Raw genomic sequence first — 22617 nt, 5'->3', positions numbered from 1 at the left:
AATCTAAGAAGATGGAAAAGAATTATAGGCACGAACAAGTAGAGACCTGTATTATAAAGGAAGCAATAGCAACGAGACAAATTCACAGTAGAGATCTGAGGTCTAATTTTAGCTTTTTTACTGGTGAGCTGTGTGACCTTGTCCAAATTACATAACCTCTTTCGGTGTGTTTCCTCAACTCTAAAACTGGGTTGTTGGATGAGACAATTTTATGATCCTTGTGTCTGTAAAACTCATTGGGTCTCCATGCCTCTGGTTTAGTATATCATAATGTCATCTGAGTAATGGCATAACATGAATTATTTGTGACGCAAATGCTTAGTATATTATCCTGTACACTCTCTAGCTACAATGATTTGTATTAAGAAAACTACACAGTAAACATTTTTTCTACTTTTCAGGCAGCCATTAGCATCAGCCAGAGAGTAAAACTTTATTCCCAAGTGTGTCATACAGCCAGTCTATAACTGATTTCAGGAGCAAGGACCCAGAACATAAAGTAGTGCCATGAGGATGGTAATTTAAGCCATATTGAAATATGCTGCTTTGGAAGATAGGGCTTAGCAGTATCTGGCTGTGCTGGAGCTCATCATTGCAAGGAGAAATCCTGCTAGAACTTGTCAGGAATTAAAGGCCAAATCTGAGGAGTAGGTCCCTAATGCAGCTATAGTTTCCTAAGTTTGAAAGTGTACACTCAGGATTTGGGAATGAGTTACAGAGCCTTGGCAAGAACCCTTAGCCTATGTTACCATGCAAAAGACCCCTCCCTGATTCTGACCCCACCCCATGGCAGGAGCCTGGGTCTGTGGAAAGGTTATCTTTCCTATTAGGGATGGACTACCCCATGGATTGTCTTCCTCTTGACCCCTTATCCTCAGCCCAGTTTTCAGTTATTTTCTACTTTGTCTCAGTTCTTCTGAACACCGTAATAATTATAGCACCAGTACATATTTGTGAAACATTTACTGTGTGCCAGACACAGTTGTAAGCCTGTTTCATGAGAGTGGGAACTGGTATAATCCCTGTTTTAAAGATAAGGAAACTGAGACTTAAAAAGCTTTATGTGTTACCCCAAGGTCACCCAGCCAGTAAGTAGCAAACTTCTATTCAAGTCAGATATTTCTGACCTTTGGGTCTCATGGAGTGATCCTTTGCTTTTCATAAAGAGGACATCCTTTCCTTTCCCTTCAATGTGGCTTCTCTTGTTGGAAAAAAAAAATAAATGTCAGCGTAGGTTGTAAATTTCGTCCATTATCCCTCTCTTGTGACTCACAGATTTTGCTGTTTCTAAAAACTGCCTTAGTTAATGATATTAATAGCCAGCAGTTGTATACTTACCAAGTGCCATGGACTATTTTAAGTGCTTTATATTTATTAACTCAAATCCGATTTGGTAGGCAGTATCATTCTCATTGTGTAGTCGAAGAAACTGAGGCACAGACAGGTTAAATAGCTTGCCCAAGGTCACACAGCTACTAAAGAGCAGTGCTAGGGACGTCCCTGGTGGTGCAGTGGTTAAGAATCCACCTGCCAATGAAGGGGACATGGGTTCGAGCCCTGGTCTAGGAAGATCCCACATGCTGTGTAGCAACTAAGCCCGTGCGCCACAACTACTGAGCCTGCGCTCTAGAATCCATGAGCTACAACTACTGAGCCCGTGAGCCACAACTACTGAAGCCCGCGTGCCTAAAGCCCGTGCTCCACAACAAGAGAAGCCACCGCAATGAGAAGCCCGCGTACCACAATGAAGAATAGCCCCCCACTCTCCGCAACTAGAGAAAGCCTGTGTGTAGCAACGAAGACCCAACACAACCATAAATACATACATATATACATACATACATACATACATTCATTAAAAAAAAAAATAAAGAGCAGTGCTGGGATTCAAACCCAGGCAGTCATGCACCAGAGTGTGTGTTCTAGAACCAGTGTGCACGGAGCGTTTGTGTAGGTTTCAGACACAGTCACAGCACACCTGAGCCTTGACTGACCTTCCCTTTGCAGTTCAAACATAAGGCATCTTCGTGAAGGATGCCTGTAAAGGGGCGGCCCTTCAGAGACTGACTTTGTTCTTTGTTTCACAGGCTGTCATAGCACATTCCCCAAGCATCATCTCTGGCTTACAAAACCCTTTGAAAATCTGTAAGATACGAAGAGATGGAGTAAAAATAGAATGCTTTTCTAAGATGCTGTTTCTACTGTTCAGATATCCCAGCTGTTTAAAGAGGCCAGCTTACTGATGGCAAAATACAGCCTCCCCAGGTTACCTAAGCAAGTAGAGACACTCCGGGACTCCACTGAGTCAAGGCACTCCCAGAGCGGTGGGCTTTGTAAGAGGTGTTCATTACCCTGAGGTCTGTGGTATTTTTTCATCCCTGGAAAGAAAATCCGCATGCCCTTCTACATCCCAGGCTAAGAGCCCCTCTATCTGAGTGGGCAGGGCCGGATGGTGAGGCATGCTGGACTGCTTCTGGAAAATAAATGTCTTGAAGATTGATGACTTGATGATCTCTTTGGAGATTATATCAAAAATTATTGATTATGTTACTAAGTCGTAGAAAATAGGCTCTGAGGTTGGGAGCTAAGTGCTTTCTTTAAAATAATCCAGAAGCAGTAAAATAAATCAATGTGCAGAGCTTCTCAAACACCATCAACTATCAATCATATTGGCTTCACAAATAGCTTGGCTTCAATGTGGAAAAAGCAGGACTCTTTTTTTAAGAAAACATCTTAACAGTCATCTTGGCATACTAAAAATGGAAGCCAAAAACTAATTCTAGTACTTACTTTGCAGAATTTTAAAGGATATCTCACTTCTAGCACTTGTTTGTTTTCTAAATTGATGGAGAAAACTTCAAGGTTTTGAAATAATTTGTGCCATATAAGACTTTTTTTTTCAAAAATAAATATACCAAAACCTCATGAGATATTTTTTGGTTTTAACAACTGAAGCCTACAAGCTCAGTCCTGCTCAGGTTTTTTGGAGTTAAATCCAAATTTCAGAGCACAATAATACAATTCCATTTCAGCGTGGTTTGAAGTCTTTTCATTTGCATTTAAGACCATTGATTCTGCTTTATAAGAAAAGTATTCCAGCAGTGTATCTTGCTGAAAGAAAAACTCAGTATGCAAAAGTACTGATTTTCAAATAGTTAACATGAATGATGTTTTTCATATTATGACAGCATTCTGTGTTTTGAAGGATTCACCAGAAGGATTTGTAAAAGTAACTGTTCCCCAGGGCACTTCAATGTTTACTTATAAACAGTTAACTACTTAGAGGAGGCAGTAACACCGGGGAGACTAATAAGATGTCAGAAAACAAAGATGGCTGCAAAATGTTGATAAACCACAGCTCTAAAATTGTAATATAACTCAAAGGAGAACTAATTCAATTGACACACATTTCCATTTGGTATCAGCTCGAACCTGGGAGATCTGAGACCTCATGTTAGGGAATCTCGTCCTCTTTATGGGCCTCAGTTTCCTCATCTGTAAACTCAAGAGATTGAAACAGATGTTCTTTAAGGCTCCTTTGAATCAGTATAATTTCTTGATTCTGTTTCCTGAAGTAAGATGTGCTTATTTTGGGGATTTGGAAACTGAGCATGTTAAAGGCTTCTGGGCCTCTGTTTACTTCTGTACCTTAATATTCTGTTCAGCAAACCAGTATTGTATGCCTCCTACGTGGTATGTGGTTGGTGGTACATGCTGGACTGCATGCTGGGAATAGAGTGGTGCCCAAGTTCGGCTCATCCCATCAGGTTTCCTTCAATCTGGGCTTAGGGTGGGGATGGGGGACAGACTAAGAAAACTTCAATTGAACTAAATTTACCATTGAAATGGGTTTCTTCTCTGGTGATCAAAGAGTCCAGACTCCTTGGGCTAAGTATTGGTGAAACCCCAGGAGTGCCCTGGGTGTAGACTAGTGAGTGGGAAATGAGGCAGAAACTTGCTTGTATTTCCCTGGAGATGCTGGGAGTAACCTGTTTGCTACCTTAAGAGAGTGCACATGCCTTCAGTCATCCCCTTGTAAAAACCTTGTCTCCTTCCACTGTGTTCATAGTGCACCTAAAAATACCTCTTCTGCTTTGGAGCATTCTCAGATGATGAAATAAAAGAATCTTATGGGTCATACGGGTTCTTATCAAAGCTTCTGCTGGTTTCTATCTGTGGTCTCTACAGAGGCTCTGTCACTCCCACGTTTCAGCTGAGTGTCCTCCACGGAGAGTCACCTCCAGTCACTCTGGTCCCCTGGGGTTCACTCTCCTGAACCTTCTGTATCCAAGCTGCTGCTTTGCGCAGAACTTAGCACATGGGACATTTCCAAAGGACAACCAGCCAGAGGAACTGCATGTGAAATTAACTTCTTTTATAAAAAGTCATCCCATCTTTCTGCTTTTCATTTTTATTGTCTATTCTGCTTACGAAATCCATATAGTAAACTGTACTCTTTCTACCCATCTACTCAGTGTTTCCTTGGTACTTCACCAGGTGACAGCAGCAAGTTATATTTCCTCCTCAGTTGGAACCAAGCAAATGCAGGCTCGGAATTTCACTTATGAGAGTCTCCTGTAAGGCAGAGTTGGGGGGGGGGATGAGAAAGTGCATGGGGTGTGGAGAGAGTCTGCTACTAGGAAAATGAGGTTTGATGGTCTCATTTAAAAAAGGTATAATAGGGCTTCCCTGGTGGCGCAGTGGTTGAGAATCCGCCTGCCGATGCAGGGGACACAGGTTCGTGCCCCGGTCCGGGAAGATCCCACATGCCGCAGAGCAGCTAGGCCCGTGAGCCATGGCGGCTGAGCCTGCGCATCCAGAGCCTGTGCTCCGCAACGGGAGAGGCCACAACAGTGAGAGGCCTGCGTACCGCAAAAATAAATAAATAAATAAATATAAATAAAAAAATAGAAAAGGTATAATAGCATGTGCGTTGCCAACCTTGAATATTTGTATAAACTACAAAGATATCTTTGTAGATGCTAAACTTCCATATGGGATTTTTTAGCTTGCAGCCAGTGATTGCAATTAGTCTAAACCCAGAATGGAGATCATCAGAGAGGATGTGTGGGTTTTATGCTTTTCCATCAATGATAAATACTGACTAGTTCAACAGAATGAAATTATGTCATATGTGCTTCTAGGGAACCTGATTATTTCATTCTTGCTTATAGATAATTTAGGAAGAATGGTGGTGTGATAGGATAAAGCATGGCTTTTAGAGCAAGAAAGACCAGGGTTCGAGATCCTGCTCTGCTACTTACCAGCTGGGAGACATTGGTTGGGCCAGTGTTCCAACCAAGTGGGTTAACTTTTCTAACTTTCAGTTTTCTAACATGGAGTTGGGTGAAATTGTACTTAGGGTGTTGTGAGGATTAAGTGTAACAAAAGGGCTAAGTCACAGTGTGCCGGCTAAAGGATTCATTTCCTATCTCCTCTTCTCTCCCATTCTGTTTCCTATAGAAGAGGCGGAGAGAGGAAATGGGAGGTTCTGGTGAATATGTCTTGGTGGAAGAACTAATACATTTGGTTGTTCTAAAAATCTGAGTCATCATGGTATAGATAGGCTTAGCTCTTCCCTGTTAAATAGCATTTCCCCTCTCTATTTTTAAAGCACTTGACAGATTTTAGAGTTAAAATAGGAAAATGTTTTGATAATCTACATAGTCAGAGCTGTGGTGACTTGGAAATTTAATAGTTGCTGATAAAAATAATTGGAAGCAATTCCTTCAGTTACTCTTAAGAAAATAAATCTCTTGTCATTCTTTAAATTTTTCTTGCATAAAATCTTTCTTACCTCCCTTGTCCTTAGTGGCACGGTCCACTTGTGAATATCACTTAGCTCATGCAACTCCTTAGGGATGGTCCTTCCTGCTTTGTTTGTTACATGATGTTTTGTTCATCCTCATGGTAGTAGATTATGCCTTAATTTTGATCAGTTTAAAAGTCAACACAACAGAAAATGGTGATACCTTGAAAACATTTCTTTAAAGATCATAGTTATAAAAGTAATTACACAACCATAGATGAGCAATGTTAACTGAAGAAATATTAGAAAATGCAAAGATGCCCCCAAACCCACAACACAGTTAATTCATTTTAAATGTAAAAATGCAGTTGTATATATAAATGTTTAAATAATAATAGAATGATATCACATATACATACTGTTTTATGATTTTTTTTATTTAGCATTACATCTTACTTCATCGGAAAATATACATCTTTTTATCATTATTTATTTATTTTTTATCATTCTTTTTAATGGCTTCATAGTATTTTGTTTTATGAAATGTGACACAAATTAATTGCTTCTCTATTGATAAGCAGTTAATATCGTTTCAATATTTTGTATTTTAAACTGTGCTCTAAATGTACAATTGTCTAATTATTTCCATAGGATAATTGCCTAGAAGGTAATTTTATGTCAGAGGTAAATGCACTTTTTAAGGCTTCCAGAACATATTTCTAAATTGACCTTCAGAATGCAAGAAATCTACCAATGAACAATGCTATCAGCAGTGTAAAAGTGTCATTTAAAAAAATCAAGTAAGATAAATTTAAATCCTAGTGGTTTTGAATTCCTTGTCATCTAGTAGTGGTAAGGAGTCTATTTTTTTTCTCATTGATGTTTTAGTAAAAATATTTTATAATAAAGTTTTTAAAAAGCACTCTTTCATAACAATTATTTCCTGTTCCTTCTCCCATGTTCCTCTAGGTTAATGTATCTTTTCTCTCTCTCTTTTTCCCCCTCCAGGATGGAAGTATGATGTGATGGATATAACTATGGGATACTGTGTAGGTACACGGCCTCCCTCTTGCCTCATCCTCCTGCTTCTCAAGCTTTTAGCCACTGTCTCTCAGGGGCTGCCGGGGACCGGGCCCCTTGGTTTCCACTTCACACATTCCATTTATAATGCTACCGTGTATGAGAACTCGGCAGCAAGGACCTACATCAACAGCCAGAGTAGAATGGGCATCACCTTAATAGATCTGTCCTGGGATATCAAATACAGAATAGTGTCTGGAGATGAAGAAGGCTTCTTCAAAGCAGAGGAAGTCATCATTGCAGATTTCTGTTTTCTCAGAATAAGAACTAAAGGTGGCAATTCTGCCATATTGAATAGAGAAATTCAGGACAATTATTTATTGATAGTAAAAGGTTCTGTTCGAGGAGAAGATTTGGAAGCATGGACTAAAGTGAGCATACAGGTTTTAGATATGAATGATCTGAGACCCTTATTTTCACCCACAACCTACTCTGTTACAATCGCAGAAAGCACACCTTTAAGGACTAGTGTTGCCCAGGTGACAGCAACAGATGCAGATATTGGTTCCAATGGAGAATTCTACTACTACTTTAAGAACAAAGTTGATCTCTTTTCAGTTCACCCCACGAGTGGTGTCATCTCTTTAAGTGGACGATTAAATTATGATGAAAAGAATAGGTATGATCTGGAAATTTTGGCTGTGGACCGGGGGATGAAGCTCTATGGAAACAATGGAGTGAGCAGTACTGCAAAGCTTTACGTTCACGTTGAACGAATAAATGAGCACGCTCCGACTCTCCACGTGGTCACTCACATTCCTTTCTCACTGGACAAAGAGCCCATATATGCACTGGTGACAGTGGATGACCTAGATGAAGGAGCCAATGGAGAGATTGAGTCTGTTTCCATTGTGGCTGGGGATCCTTTAGATCAGTTCTTCCTGACTAAGGAAGGAAAGTGGATGAATGAGTACAGGATTAAGGAGAAGAAGCAGGTTGACTGGGAGAGCTTTCCCTATGGCTACAATCTCACTCTTCAAGCCAAAGACAAGGGGTCACCTCAGAAATTTTCAGCAGTAAAGATAGTCCACATTGCCAACCCCAAAAGAGACACTGTCCCAGTTAGGTTTGAAAAAGAAATGTACGATGTGAGCATTAGTGAATTTTCCCCTCCTGGTGTCATGGTTGCTATAGTAAAATTAAGTCCTGAACCTCTAGATGTGGAATACAAATTATCCCCTGGAGAGGATGCACAGTACTTCAAAATTAATCCTCGGTCAGGTCTGATCGTCACAGCACAGCCACTGAATACCATTAAGAAGGAGGTTTATAAACTAGGGGTGACAAATAAAGAAGGAGATTTAAAAGCACAAGTCACTATCAGCATAGAAGATGCGAATGATCACACCCCAGAATTTCAGCAGCCACTGTATGATGCTTTTGTGAATGAAAGTGTTCCAGCGGGAACAAGTGTTTTGACAGTTTCAGCTTCTGATAAGGATAAAGGAGAAAATGGGTACATCACCTATAGTATTGCCAGCTTGAATTTGTTACCATTTGCCATTAACCAGTTTACAGGTGTTATTAGCACAACTGAAGAATTGGATTTCGAATCTTCGCCAGAAACATACAGGTTCATCGTCAGAGCCTCTGACTGGGGTTCGCCATACCGCCATGAAAGTGAGGTCAATGTGACTATTCGAATAGGAAATGTCAATGACAACAGCCCTCTCTTTGAAAAAGTGGCTTGCCAGGGAATTATTTCCTATGACTTTCCAGTTGGGGGCCATATCACAGCTGTCTCAGCAATCGATATCGATGAACTGGAACTTGTAAAGTACAAAATCATCTCTGGAAATGAACTTGGTTTCTTTTATTTAAACCCAGACTCTGGTGTTTTGCAGCTTAAAAAGTCACTGATGAATCCTGGAATCAAAAATGGAAATTTTGCCCTTAGGATTACAGCCACCGATGGGGAGAATTTTGCGGATCCTATGTCTGTTAACATTTCAGTCCTGCATGGGAAGGTGTCTTCAAAGAACTTCAGTTGCCGAGAAACTCGTGTGGCTCAGAAGCTGGCAGAGAAACTACTCATTAAGGCCAAAGCAAATGGGAAGCTGAATCTGGAAGATGGATTTCTTGACTTTTATTCAATTAATAGGCAGGGGCCACATTTTGACAAGTCATTTCCTTCTGATGTGGCCGTGAAGGAGAATCTGCCAGTTGGTGCTAACATCCTGAAGATTAAAGCCTATGATGCCGACTCTGGCTTCAATGGAAAGGTGCTATTTACAATATCCGATGGGAATACGGATAGTTGTTTTAATATTGATATGGAGACCGGGCAGCTTCAAGTCCTTATGCCCATGGATCGAGAACACAGAGACCTCTATCTCCTTAATATCACTATCTATGACTTAGGTAATCCACAAAAGTCCTCGTGGAGGTTGCTCACCATCAATGTGGAGGATGCTAATGACAATAGCCCAATTTTTCTTCAAGACAGTTACTCAGTTAACATTCTTGAAAGTTCAAGTATTGGCACTGAGATTATTCAAGTGGAAGCCAGAGACAAAGACTTGGGTTCTAACGGTGAAGTGACTTACTCAGTCTTGACAGATACACAGCAGTTTGCCGTCAATAGCTCCACTGGAATCGTGTATGTAGCTGATCAGTTGGACCGGGAATCCAAAGCAAACTACTCTTTAAAAATAGAAGCCAGAGACAAGGCAGAAAGTGGCCAGCAGCTGTTTTCGGTTGTCACCCTGAAGGTTTTCTTGGATGATGTCAATGACTGCTCCCCGGCTTTCATTCCCAGTAGCTATAGTGTGAAGGTTCTTGAAGATCTCCCCATTGGCACTGTCATTGCTTGGCTGGAGACCCATGACCCAGACCTGGGACTGGGGGGTCAAGTGCGCTATTCTTTGGTCAATGATTATAATGGGAGATTTGAAATAGATAAAGCAAGTGGCACCATCCGCCTGAGCAAAGAGCTCGACTATGAAAAGCAACAGTTCTATAACCTCACCGTTCGGGCCAAAGACAAAGGGCGGCCTGTCTCTCTGTCATCCGTTTCCTTTGTTGAGGTGGAAGTGGTGGACGTCAATGAAAACCTCCATACTCCCTATTTCCCAGACTTTGCTGTTGTTGGATCTGTAAAAGAAAACTCACGGATTGGAACAAGTGTGCTGCAGGTTACTGCACATGATGAGGACTCCGGGAGGGATGGAGAGATCCAGTACTCCATCAGGGATGGCAGTGGTCTTGGAAGGTTCAACATAGATGACGAGAGTGGTAAGTTTCATATTTTGTGCCAGAATTGTTGTTTCTCTTCTCATGAATTGTCAACATTGGAAAAATGAATGGCTATTCTTGCACTCAAACGGAATGACAAATGAGGTTGCATTTGGTGCAGAGGTGATGCAAGTAAAAGCTTTTCCGTAGAATGCATTGACTTGTAAGAAGACCCATTTATACAGTGATAGCCAGTGGTTTTCAGTGGGAGTCCCTGGTTTTTGTTTTTCTTGTTCAGCATTGCCATCACCAGGTTATCTTTCAATAAGTGTAAATAATTGTCACCTCTGTTGAGTGCACTTCTGACCTTCACTAAATTAAGGACCCTGATAAAGTAAATTACATTTGAATTGGCTTTAAATTAGAAGTGTGAAATGGATTTTCAAATGGATCTTATATACCAGTGTTTCCCTTTATAGTAAGGCTTTTCTAAAGTGATATTGCATTAGTTGCTTGGTCTCTTGTGTTTCCCAGGCACATCTGGCACTTGAATGACAGGCATTTGCACTGTATCGGCCCCATTAATGCATGGAGGCAACCTTCTACAAATGTTTTCATGATAGACTAGAGGAGGCATGTTGTGGCTTTTATTTATTTAAAAAATGGTTTTAAGATTTTATCTGTAAGGTTTTACCTTTTACAGAAACACTTTAAAATATGGGACAAAATAGTCCCAATATTTTCATTGTCCTCTACCTGTTTATTTATACACTGTCATAGATACAGGTATAGATTTTATTTCTATTATTATTGTCATTATTTGCCTTTAAATGTACAGGTGCTTGGACACCTGCTTGTGTGTGTGTGTGTGTGTGTGTGTGTGTGTTCCTTGATCAACACAGTGCCTTTTTCTAGTCTTCTCTAGATTGTACACCTCTCAAGACAGGGACTGTGTCTTCTCTATTCCTGTGTGAATGGTACTATTAGTACTTTACAGTTTGGGGGCACATTTGTATCCAGTAAATCATTTTCTACAACACTCACAGGGTGTTTTGTTCCCAGTAATGATGATGATGATGATGATGAAGAAAACAGATAGTGGGAAGTTGTCATCATAGGGATACTAGTTGTACATTAATTATACTAGAAAAAGGGTTTGAGAAAATATTAAATACTGGATAGGAGTTAAAAAACTGTGTATACTGTCAAAAATTTAGACTGTAAATTTTTTGTATAAATGGTTTCTCATTTTGGCTAGTATAAATTATAAAATTGATCTCCATAGTCATAATGAAGGAAAAGGTAAATGTCAAGAAAACTGGGTTCTGATGTAGCCCTATACTCTATCTTATTATATATAACTTGTCATTTGATTAGAATATATTTTTACCTTTGAAGTACAAAATGAGAAAGAAAAAGTAGTAACCTTTACTGGGTGTCTATTCTATGCTAATACTTTACTATTAATAATAATGACTTCATTGAGTACTTGCAATAGGCAACACACCATATGAAGTGTTTTAGAGTCGGGCCTTATTTAATTCTCCCAACAGCTCCTCCAAAACTAATACTCATGGACTGATGTTCAGAGAAGATACATAACTTGGAGCCTGGTTTCAAGTTTAGCTCTGAGTAACTGCAGTATACACTGCTGTCTCCCATCTAAAGACAAGTATGTGCTTCCTTGCATGTTCCTAGATACACATGAATTTGATGTTGATCTAAAATCTGTAAGGCAATAAAGTGTTAAATGGGTTTCAAAGTCCTTACAATCCTGGGCTTGTTGGCTGATGGCACCAGCCATTAATCATCTTCCTTCTTCCTCACAGTCCCATTGTTTGTGTGGCTCTTCAGTGTGAGAAGCTTACCTTTGGGACTCAGGTGGATGTAGGTAGGTAGGTCAACAGGAAGGTGTCAGGCTGAATCATTAACAACTGCAACCTTCATGACTACATCAGGCCACAATGAGTTATGTTCATTAGTTTCATCTTGGTGTAGCTTGATGCAGAGAAGAGCAGGAGCAATTTGGTGAGAGTGGCCTAGATTTTCCATGTTTGTACCATGCTCTTTTGTTCTCATCTTGGGTGTTATTTCAGAAAATGTGTGTATAGTCATCTGATGATGTAGCTGCTTTTATAATTCTTTACATAAATAGAAATTATTTTTATTGAAGTATAGTTGATTTACAATGTTGTACTAGTTTCAGGTGTACAGCAAAGCAATTCAGTTATATATATATATGTGTGTGTGTGTGTGTGTGTGTATGTATATATGTGTGTATATATATATACATATTCCTTTCCAGATCCTTTTGCATTATAGGTTATTTGAAGATATTGAGTATAGTTCCCTGTTCTATACAGTAGGTCCTCGTTGTTTATCTACTTTATATATAATAGTGTGTATCTGTTAATCCCAAACTCCTAATTTATTCCTACTCCCTTTCCCCTTTGGGAACCATAAGTTTGTTTCCTATGTCTATGAGTCTGTTTCTGTTTTGTAAATAAGTTGATTTGTGTTTTTCTTTAGATTTCACATATACGTGATATCATATGATATTTATCTTTGTCTTACTTACTTCACTTAGTATGATAATCTCTAGGTCCATCCATGTTGCTGCAAATGGCATTATTTCATTCTATTTTATGGCTGAGCGATATTCCGTTGTGTGTGTGTGTGTGTGTGTGTGTATACATATATATATATATATATATATATATATATATATATATATATATATATATATATATATATATACCCCACATCTTCTTTACCCGTTCATCTGTCTATGGACATTTACATTGCTTCCATGTCTTGGCTATTGTAAATAGTGCTGCTATGAGCATTGGGGTGCATCTATGTTTTCAAATTAGTGTTTTTGACTCCAAGAGTTTGATGTCTTTTGCCTCTGTTGTAAAAACAACTTCCTACTTTGCATTGTTCCCTTATATTCTGGATTGTATAAAATAAGTTTTGCCATGAGTGATAATAATTCCACTTTCATTTTGACATTGCTTTGTGACTTAAAAATCTCTTTTCTTATGACATCAACTCCCTTGGGGTAACAAATAGCTAAGTGCATTGTGCAAACCCACATACCCATTAGAGGATTTAGATCTAGAACCAACTCTCCTCAGTCCTAACTGAGTGCTCTTTTCTTTTCATTCATTACCCATGTTTCTGATTTACTTTCCTAGAGAATTATTCATTTTTAAAACCATAGTGACTATTTCTTTTCCTCTTTTTTTTTGAATTTTATTTTATTTCATTTTTTATATAGCAGGTTCTTATTAGTTATCTGTTTTATACATATTAGTGTATATATGTCAATCCCAATCTTTTCCTCCTTTTTATTTCATTTTGTTTCCCCCTTTTAGGAAACAAAACTATCTTTTTCTCTAGGTTATAGGAAAAAACTTTCAACTTAATGTTGAAATTTTTATGAAGATTAGAATTTCCATATGGTAATATTCTTAACCATCTTCCTTCTGTCTCACTTCTTGCAGATTTTAACATCCCAGCCCAAAAAGATGATGAGGAATGATTGCGTGGACTTGTGCCACGGGGATGCTAGGGTTAGGGAGAAGTTTGGCAAATGTATGTCCAACAAGAGAAGCCATCACCATGGCGCTATTGGGTTTGCACTACTGTTGAGTGATCAATCAGCTCTTTGCCTCCCAGCTCTAAAAATCATGGCTTGAGCTGCTGGTAGAATGAGTGGTTGTTTAGCCCTACAGCTGCTACTGGGTCTTAAGTTCGGACTCTGTTGTTTCATATGACCCCTTGGGCATAATAAAATGGCCTAAAATTGTTGGGGTTTTCATCTTTCAAGAACCTTAAGTCATCCGGCAAAGGTTCTGTCATGGCTTGCCTTGTTTAATGGGTCTAAACTTATGCATGCACATGAATCAGCTGGAGAGTTTGTCAGCAGTGCAGATCCCCAGGCCTGATTCCCAAAGATTCTGATTCAGTTGGTCTAGGGTAGGAGCTGAGGGATCTTCATTCAAGCACTCCAAGCAGTCCTTCTGTGTGTGGTTCAGAAACACTACCCTAAATTTACCTGGGCTCCTTAGAGTGTGTCTATCAGATTATATCTTTTCTGTAAAATCCTGTTCCTTATTCTTTGGAAAGCCAAGGAATTGAGCTCATATTTTAGATAAATTTCTTTTCTGGTCAAGTTTTCCAATCCAAATAAATTTTCTGTTATTCATTAGTGGTATAGTTTTCTGAATGCCTTCCCAATGGATCAAAATCTATTTCTGTGCTTCAGTAATTGCAGTGCTCCTGTTTTGTGGACAGATTATGCTGGAATTAGTTGATCCATTTAGTAGTTTTATGTTCTTGATGTTTTTGGAGCTCAGTGAACAAAACCATACCTTTGAAATTCTTTACCATGCACGGGCATTTAATAAATGTTTAATAATGTTCACAGTAAATGGATTAACTGAGGGGCCCCCAACTACAGTGGATTTGATGACAATTTAAATAACCAGTCTGGAAGATGCAATTTAATCTTCTTTTATTCCTTCACAAAGAATGCATTCTTATTCTTTGACATAATAGGAATGCATATTCTTGACTACTCAGAAGTTTTAGAAGGTTTATACACAGCACACTGTACATTTTAAACAGTGATTTTCTATTAGATTCTTTTGTAAACTGCAAACTTGAGCAATGACTTCACTGTTTTATTTACCTGGTGTTAAAGAAGTATTTAATCCAGATAAACAATTTCCAGTTTAGCATATTAATCATGGGTGATTAGGAAGATATTTTACCATCCGTTATTACTAATTATATTATTGCTTCCATTTATCAAGTACCTATTGTGTGCTAAGCACTATGCTAGGTGCTTTGTGGGTACTTTCTAGTTGTCACAGTAATCCAGCACGGTGAGGTTCAGTGAGGTTTGCCCAAACAGGGTCAGGCATCTGGAAGTTGTTAGAACTGGATGCTCTAGTGCAATGGACTCCAAATCTCATGTCAGTTCCCCTCTTTTCCACTGCAGTGTGCCATAATAACCTTGCTAAGCATATGTATTAGTCAGATTTTTTCTGTATTATTACTGTATAACAAACAATCACAAAATTTCAGTGGCTTATAAAAGCAGACATTTTTTTCTTCTTGCTCTTAAGTCTGGGAAGACAGTTGAAGTTGTTGAAGGCTGTAGAATGAGTTACGATCTGTTCTACATGTGTTTCCTTCTTCAGGACCCAGGCTGAAGGGAGTACTCACTGTCTGGGATGTAGTGTTCTCAAAGTCAGATCAGGAGTTCAAGAGGCTGATGGAAGTTTGTGGTGCCTCTTAAAGCCTCTGCTCAAGACTGGCCCACATTCCATTGGCCAAAGAAGGTCTTGGGGCCAAGTTCAATATCGATGTGGGGTAAAGAGTAGTACCTCTCTTACAGAGGGAGGGAGGAAGAGGAATGAATAATTACTGAATAATTAATAATCATAAGTACTGAATAATAATACAGCCTAACATACCATGTGACAGCTCTCACTATTGTCTTCATAACTTAACGTTAGTTGGACACTACCTTTGTGGAATGCACTGGGACAGGCAGTGGTGACACAGAGAGCTACAGGTATCAGACCTGGGCCTTCTATAGTGGGACCAGGATCTTTCAAGCTCTCCAGTGTTGAGATGCTGTACTTGATCTTCTATAGGGAGAAGGATTCACTTCAACTGGTGGCCAGGGAAAGAATAAATACATAGAGCTTTTATTTATTTAGTTCAACTGAAGAATGTTTACTGGCTGACAGTGCTGAGTCTAATACTCTTTTATCTGCAGACTAATCATTAGAAAGTCAAGAGTGGGTGGATGAAAACCAAGAATGGGAATATTTGTATTGTTAGAAATTTGAGAAGCTTTTGTCATTGCAGAAATCGGATGTCTCAACACAGATATTTTAAAAGGTGGGTAATATCCATAGGATCATGTTTCTTGCATAATGTCATAAAATATAAGCTTCCCTTTTCTGATATTCAGAGGCACCAGAAGCCATATTTTATCTTATGGTTGGCTGTTAATCTTTCCAGTTTATTCTCCCCAAACTTTCCTGTTAAACTCCTTTTTGACAGTTTGAGGTGTAAGGCAGATGCTACTCGGCGGCTTTGGTGCAATTCATGATAATTCCAAACTAAATGGTGTTCTCCATCCTCATTCTTTTTTCAAGGTGATATTTTGTCTCTACCCGTCTAGGTTAAAAGAGAATCACTGAATTTTGGCTCAAAATTGCCCCTGGGACCAGAGCAAGTAAAGGAGAGGAATGAAGTTATGATCAAGTGATAGCAGAAACTTTTCTCAGCTCTGGATTTTTAACCTTAGCTCTAGACTTCTTGATCATAATTATTTGAGAGAAATATAATGTTCCCGGAGGAGCCCTGAACACTCCATAACATTCAAATGAATGTAGTAGTTGTCATGTAAATCAGGCCAGAGAGAGGATTAGAAGCTTCTGGAAAATAATGAAGAGCATGTTTTTATTACTCTTTTCAGCACGTGCCTTCTTCTTGACCTTTTTTTCTTAACTGTCGGCTGAAGGCAGTTTAGGTTTTAATAGAAGACTGTTGGTTCAAATCTGTAATTATGCCTGCTTTGTATATCAACTTTGAGCTGCTGTTGTCCCTAGGTAACTAGTAAATGGTAAAACTAGTGACCAGCATAAAGACGAAATCCAAATAGGGTGGCAAGCCAACAACCTAGAATCTTGTGTGGTCTTTTCTCTGAAATCAGTCTTCCTTTTATATTTTAATAATAGAAGTTTCCCATGGCTTACCTGGCCCGTCATGCCGAGGTCATGATTTCCTCAGTGCCAAGTGATAATGAATTATATGTACTTCTTCAGTTAACAAAGAATGAAATTTCAGAGGCCTAGTAAGCAGAGGTTACAAAAAAAACCAAAGGCTTGCATCATGTATTAGTGGCTCTCCAGAAGGTAGTGGGATCAATTTATTGCCTTCTGTGACTTCGGATAGCTTGCGTCTCATTTCAGTCTTCTAAAAATGTTTTTTTGGCAGGTGTTTTATATGCACGTTGAAGGATACTTTCATTTATCATTACATTTGGAAGGTTTATAGAGTTTGATAAATATTTATGTGATGCCGCTACATTCACAGTGTTTCATTGAAAAGAAAATGAAAATGAAAATGGGCTGCAGCCTGTAGTTTTAGCTTGCCAGTTTTTATGAACGCATGTCTTATCGACAGACAGAATCTACAAAGAGTTGTGTGTGGGATTCAATTCAACTTATATTAAATTCTGGGCACTGGTATACAATGATTGAATATAATAGGACTCTCCAAATTTTCCCATTGGACATTGGAGGACTTAGTAGCTCCTCTAGGGCCACACTCTTTGTGATTAAATTCACCAATTTTCATTTACATAGCATAGTTAATATTCGAATTGCTTTTAAAAAACAGCATGCTAGTGAGAATAGTACCAAGTAAAAATAATATATTGAATAGGAAATGTCTTGAGTCAAAAAGTGAATAAATGTTGAAGGAATTAAGATAAGAATTTGAGGTACACACACACCAGCATACACACACACGCACACACACACAAACACACACATGTTATGGTAAAAACATAAAGGCTTTGTGGTTTAGCCCCAAGATCTATAAAATAGAGCTTAAACCATTTTCGGTTTTTCTCCACATTCTTAAAAGTCTGCCTCTTGGCTCTTGTGGCTTCTCTGCTCCCTTTTTTCCTCATCCTCCACCTCTTCCTTCTCTACTTGCCACAGTTATAGTGCACAGATTCTCTTCAGGCACAGTGTTTTGCACTGAAGAAGATGCATAGATGATTAAGTCACGGATGGGTAGTAGAGACAGAAAAGCATGTAATTGCAAACCGTGGGATACATAAGTGACACAACGTAAGTGAGTGCCTTGTGCTAGCCATTCATCATGTTCACTGTGGCCTTAGCATCACCCTTTGGCACTGTCAGATGATTTTTACAAATTCCAGTTAGAGACAAGACAGTCTGAGAGATAACCAGGGCATTAAAGTCAGTTGATGATGATATATAAGCAAGGCTTAATTGTCAAGGAATGCATAACCCGAGAAATGGATCCAGGTTTTGTGAGACTTAAAGCTCATGCAATTTGGTGTGCCTGCTTTGAGAAAATTATAAAAAGTATGACTACAAAATCTTTGTATTTGTTTAGAATGAGGAAAGAAATCACAGTAACTCATGAGTTTGAAAGCCAACAAACACAAATATCACAAAGCTCAGGAAAAATATAATATTTTGTTGATTGATTGTCTAACATACCTTTCTAATACTTTTTTCCCCTGCATTTTTTGGTTGCCTTTTTTCTTTGATTGCCTCTTATAGGATAATAATCTTGTAATTGTTTCTATAAAAAGTGCAGAAAGATTATTTTTCCTCCAATGTGGTTGATTGAAGTTTGTTTTCTCACTGAGAGTTTAGAAATGTTTCTCTAGAGTCACAGCTTGTTATTAGTAGTGCTATGTGTATTCTTTCTATTGGTGTCAAAGTTGAAAACATCTCTATCAAGTTTATTTCTCATATGAGCTGTGGCAGATCTACTTGCTCTTAATAATAATTTCTACAGGTCTGTGCTCTGTAAACAAAAATCGTATAGTAATTTCCATGTCTGAGAATCTAATCCACCAAAGGAAAGAACTCATGGTGCACTTATGCTGCATTTCAGGAGAAAACTTTGCTGCAAAACTTTGATTTTGACTCTATAGGCAAGAACCAAATCTTCTAATTACAAGTTTACATGTCTAATGATTGGGGAATTTTCCACAGACTAGCTCCTGGCTCTGTACATTTTGTACCTAGTCTCTCCTTCCCAATGGCTGTAATTCGAGTGCTGGCCACCCCAGGATATGGTCATGTGGTGATACAAGTTCTTTCCCTTCACTTCCATGTTACAATGCTGGGTGTCTCGGTGCAATGGGTAGTAGAAGGGTTTTGGGAAGCCATTCCTACACTGGACAGCTAACAACAATTTGTCTATACATGGAATTGATGGTGAACCACATAAATATATGCCACTAAATGCAAACCTAATGTATCTTCAACTCATTCTCCGTTAGATCCTTCAGATGCTTACAACTACTTTATCTGGTGATGCAGAGTATAATAGAGGAGAAGTTGAGGGGAAAGAGAAAGAAGTTTTAAATGATTGTGGTTTAGGTATATTACTTTTGCAAAATTTATAGAAATGTGTAACCCTGTGAATCATTGCTAGGGTCCTCTATGGGGCTTGGAAGCTTTGACTTTGATAGCTTCATACTAAATGTGCATCTGCCTAGGAGTGTTGGTAAATGAACATTTTTCTGAAAGAAGTTAAGTCTTCAAGATCATTGGAGGGAGGAACTGAGCTGGGCCAGGCCACAAAGGCTAGTCCTGATTTGTAGACCGCTGACCCCTAGACCAGGTTTATGGTTTTTGTCACTCTCATGTATTATTGAACCAACAGACAAAACTGTACAAAGGACATAAAATCACGGTTACATGTGAGTGGATCTGGCTCCCTGATATCTCCAAGAATCTCAAGGAGGTGCCCTGGAAGTATGTAGCCAAAGCAGCCCTTGAAGAGTAAGAAGTCTGCAAGTTCAAAAAATACAGAGTTTTGAGCTCACTGCCTTTTCTGAGTGGTTGGCTGGTGAGAGAAATGCATTGTTCCTTGGGCCCACTCTCTTTTATAACACCTATTTGGAAATTCACTAGGAAGTATACACTAGGATCTGGCAGCCAAGGAAAAAGGGTCTTTGAGAGCTGTCCTAATGACAGTCACAGAGTTCTTTTGCTTTGACTCATTATCTGTATCCTAAAAGCATGATTTTGAGGTTTCCCCTAAAGCATTAGGGTTTCACTTAATCAGAATTTCAACATTATTATGAAAGTGTTTTTTGGTAATCTAATTATTGCTATTATATCATACATATCAGTAGCACATCTCACAATCGGTAATTTCCATCCCCATGGGCTGCTGGCATTGGTAAGATGTTTATGGAACCTTGATAATGCCCTGTTATTTTTTAAAATAAACATTGACTTGAGGTCAGCTTTAACAAGGAATTCTATTCAATAGATATCACATCATATTGAGCCAGCATGAGGCCCTGAGATCTTGAATGAGGCTGTGGTGATACCAAGCAGGGTTAAGGTTTTCTTCCATGTTTGTCTATCCCCTGTTCCCATGCATATCAGCGTCTTTCCCTGAACCTGGGTAGAGTTATACATATCTTTCTCACACCTTGAGTATACTTCTAAAGAAATATTTGCCACATGATTAGACTGAATGAGCCTTGAATTGAAAACACGGTGATTAACTTTTAGATGACAATTTCATAAAACATTGTCCTGATTGCTAAAAGTGCAGGCATCAGGGTGTCCCTGGTGGCGCCATGGTTAAGAATCTGCCTGCCAATGCAGGGGGCACGGGTTCGAGCCCTGGTCCGGGAAGATCCCACATGCCGTGGAACAGCTAAGCCTGTGCACCGCAACTACTGAGCCTGCACTCTAGAGCCCGCAAGCCACAATTACTGAGCCTGCATGCCACAATTGCTGAAGCCTGTGCACCTAGGGCCCGTGCTCTGCAACGAGAAGCCACCGCAATGAGAAGCCCACACACCACAAAGAAGAGGATCCCCCGCTCGTCACAACTAGAGAAAGCCCGCACGCAGCAACGAAGACCCAAAGCAGCCAAAAATAAATAAATAAAATAAATAAATTTATTAAAATAAATGAATAAATAAATAAATAAAAGTGCAGGCATCGTCCATCTGTCTGTCAGGTAGTTTTATCCTAGAAGGCAAATCATCAGAATTGGAATGAGTAAGAGTTTCATTTATGGTCACTAAATTCCTGTGTTTCACAGCTAGGATAGGGTAGACAACCAATGGTGTTAATGCTAAGTCAGAATTCTATATTCCACAGTCATACCACATAACTCAAAAATGTATAATTAGCTAAACTGGAACTTGATAATTTGGTAGAATATGTTCAAGAACCAGAGTGTAAGCAAAAATTGCTATTGGGAGCCTTCTAAATAATCTTTAGAATGAATTTGTTCTGCTATACACGAACTCTTGGGTTTTTACCTAGACCTTTTCTTTTTCTCATTAATTTATTTTATTTTATTTATTTTTGGCTGCGTTGGGTCTTTGTTGCTGCAGGAGGGCTTTCTCTAGTTGCGATGAGCAGGCGCTACCCGTCATTGCGGTGCGTGGGCTTCTCATTGCGGTGGCTTCTCTTGTTGCGGAGCACGGGCTTTAGGCGTGCGGGTGTCAGTAGTTGTGACTCGCGGTCTCTAGAGTGCAGGCTCAGTAGTTGTGGTGCACGGGCCTAGTTGCTCTACGGCATGTGAGATCTTCCCGGACCAGGGCTCAAACCTGTGTCCTCTGCACTGGCAGGCAGATTCTTCTTTCCTGCACCGCACCACCAGGGAAGCCCTTTACCTAGAGCTTTTTAATTTTACTTCGCACACAGTTCTAGTAAGCTAGACTTTTTTTTTTTTTTTTTTTTTTTTTTTTTTTTTTTTGCAGTATGCGGGCCTCTCACTGTTGTGGCCTCTCCCGCTGCGGAGCACAGGCTCCAGACGCGCAGGCTCAGCGGCCATGGCTCACGGGCCCAGCTGCTCCGCAGGCATGTGAGATCTTCCTGGACCGGGGCACAAACCCGCATCCCCTGAATCAGCAGGCAGACTCTCAACCACTGCACCACCAGGGAAGCCCTAAGCTAGAATTCTTGATGTATAATCCTACAGTATTTTAGAAACTGCACAGCAGAGAGATTGCTGTAGATAGGCATACTAACAACAACGAGGAATAACCCTGTTCATCAGACAGGGAGAGAAATCAGTGGCTAACCCCCCATTGCCACTGGTATTTATTATGTGCCAGGCATGGAAAAGTATTAACTCATTTACTTTTCACAAGGATTCTGTAAGGTAGGTACTCCAATTATCGACATCTATGGATGAGGAAACAAAAGCTTGATTTTAAATTACTTGTCCAGGGTTTCACAGCTTGTGGTAGAGCAGGGACTTGAATGAGGCAGGCCAGCACCAGTCTGAGCTCTTAATCACTATACCTCAGACACTTTCTGGATGAACAGCCCTAAGTATCTCCTTAAGGGCTGACCCAAAGGGAGCCCATCATTTCATTACCACACAGTATAAGAGATGAGCATTATCATGAAGAGTCCCAACCATTGTAGAGGCCCAGATTCCCTAGAAAACAGAGCCCAAGGCAAAAATTATAGTACATGCTAATGTTTTATTAAGGGTGCAATCCCAGGAGAACAAGAGCGAGGGAAAGAAGGAAGCCAGGCCTGAAGGAAGGGAGTCCAAATATTAATTCGTATATTAAATTAGTCACAGCTTTACAACAAAAACCAGCCTGTTTCTCAGTCACCCTGCTGTCTCCAGGGAGGCCACTTAGAACCTCTGCATCTTGGGCCATTTGGCCTGGAGTTGGAGGGAAGAGCAGGCAATTTTTCTTTTGACTCCCATTTTTGACCTCTTATTGGTCAGATCTGCCACCAGGTGGGGGCATCAACACCCCAACTCTTCTGGGTTGCGTTGGGTATGCTTGGGCTGCTGGTGGGAAAGCCAATACTCTG

The 22617-nt window shown here is 39.6% G+C and overlaps 1 protein-coding gene across 2 annotated transcripts in view; it reads left to right on the top strand.

Annotated features, from left to right (window-relative positions):
* Window positions 1–22617, top strand: part of FAT3 (FAT atypical cadherin 3) — a 714507-nt gene that overhangs the window by 129676 nt on the left and 562214 nt on the right. For both annotated transcript variants that reach the window (XM_060103563.1, XM_060103564.1), the window contains exon 3: window positions 6758–10063. In XM_060103563.1, the coding sequence (XP_059959546.1) occupies window positions 6775–10063 (3289 nt within the window). In that variant the 5' untranslated portion in view covers window positions 6758–6774. The remainder of the gene's footprint in view (window positions 1–6757; window positions 10064–22617) is intronic.

This window comes from Mesoplodon densirostris, chromosome 7 (assembly GCF_025265405.1).
Source record: "Mesoplodon densirostris isolate mMesDen1 chromosome 7, mMesDen1 primary haplotype, whole genome shotgun sequence".
In the NCBI taxonomy this organism is placed as follows: domain Eukaryota; kingdom Metazoa; phylum Chordata; class Mammalia; order Artiodactyla; family Ziphiidae; genus Mesoplodon; species Mesoplodon densirostris.
This window is presented reverse-complemented; position numbering and strand designations above follow the sequence as displayed.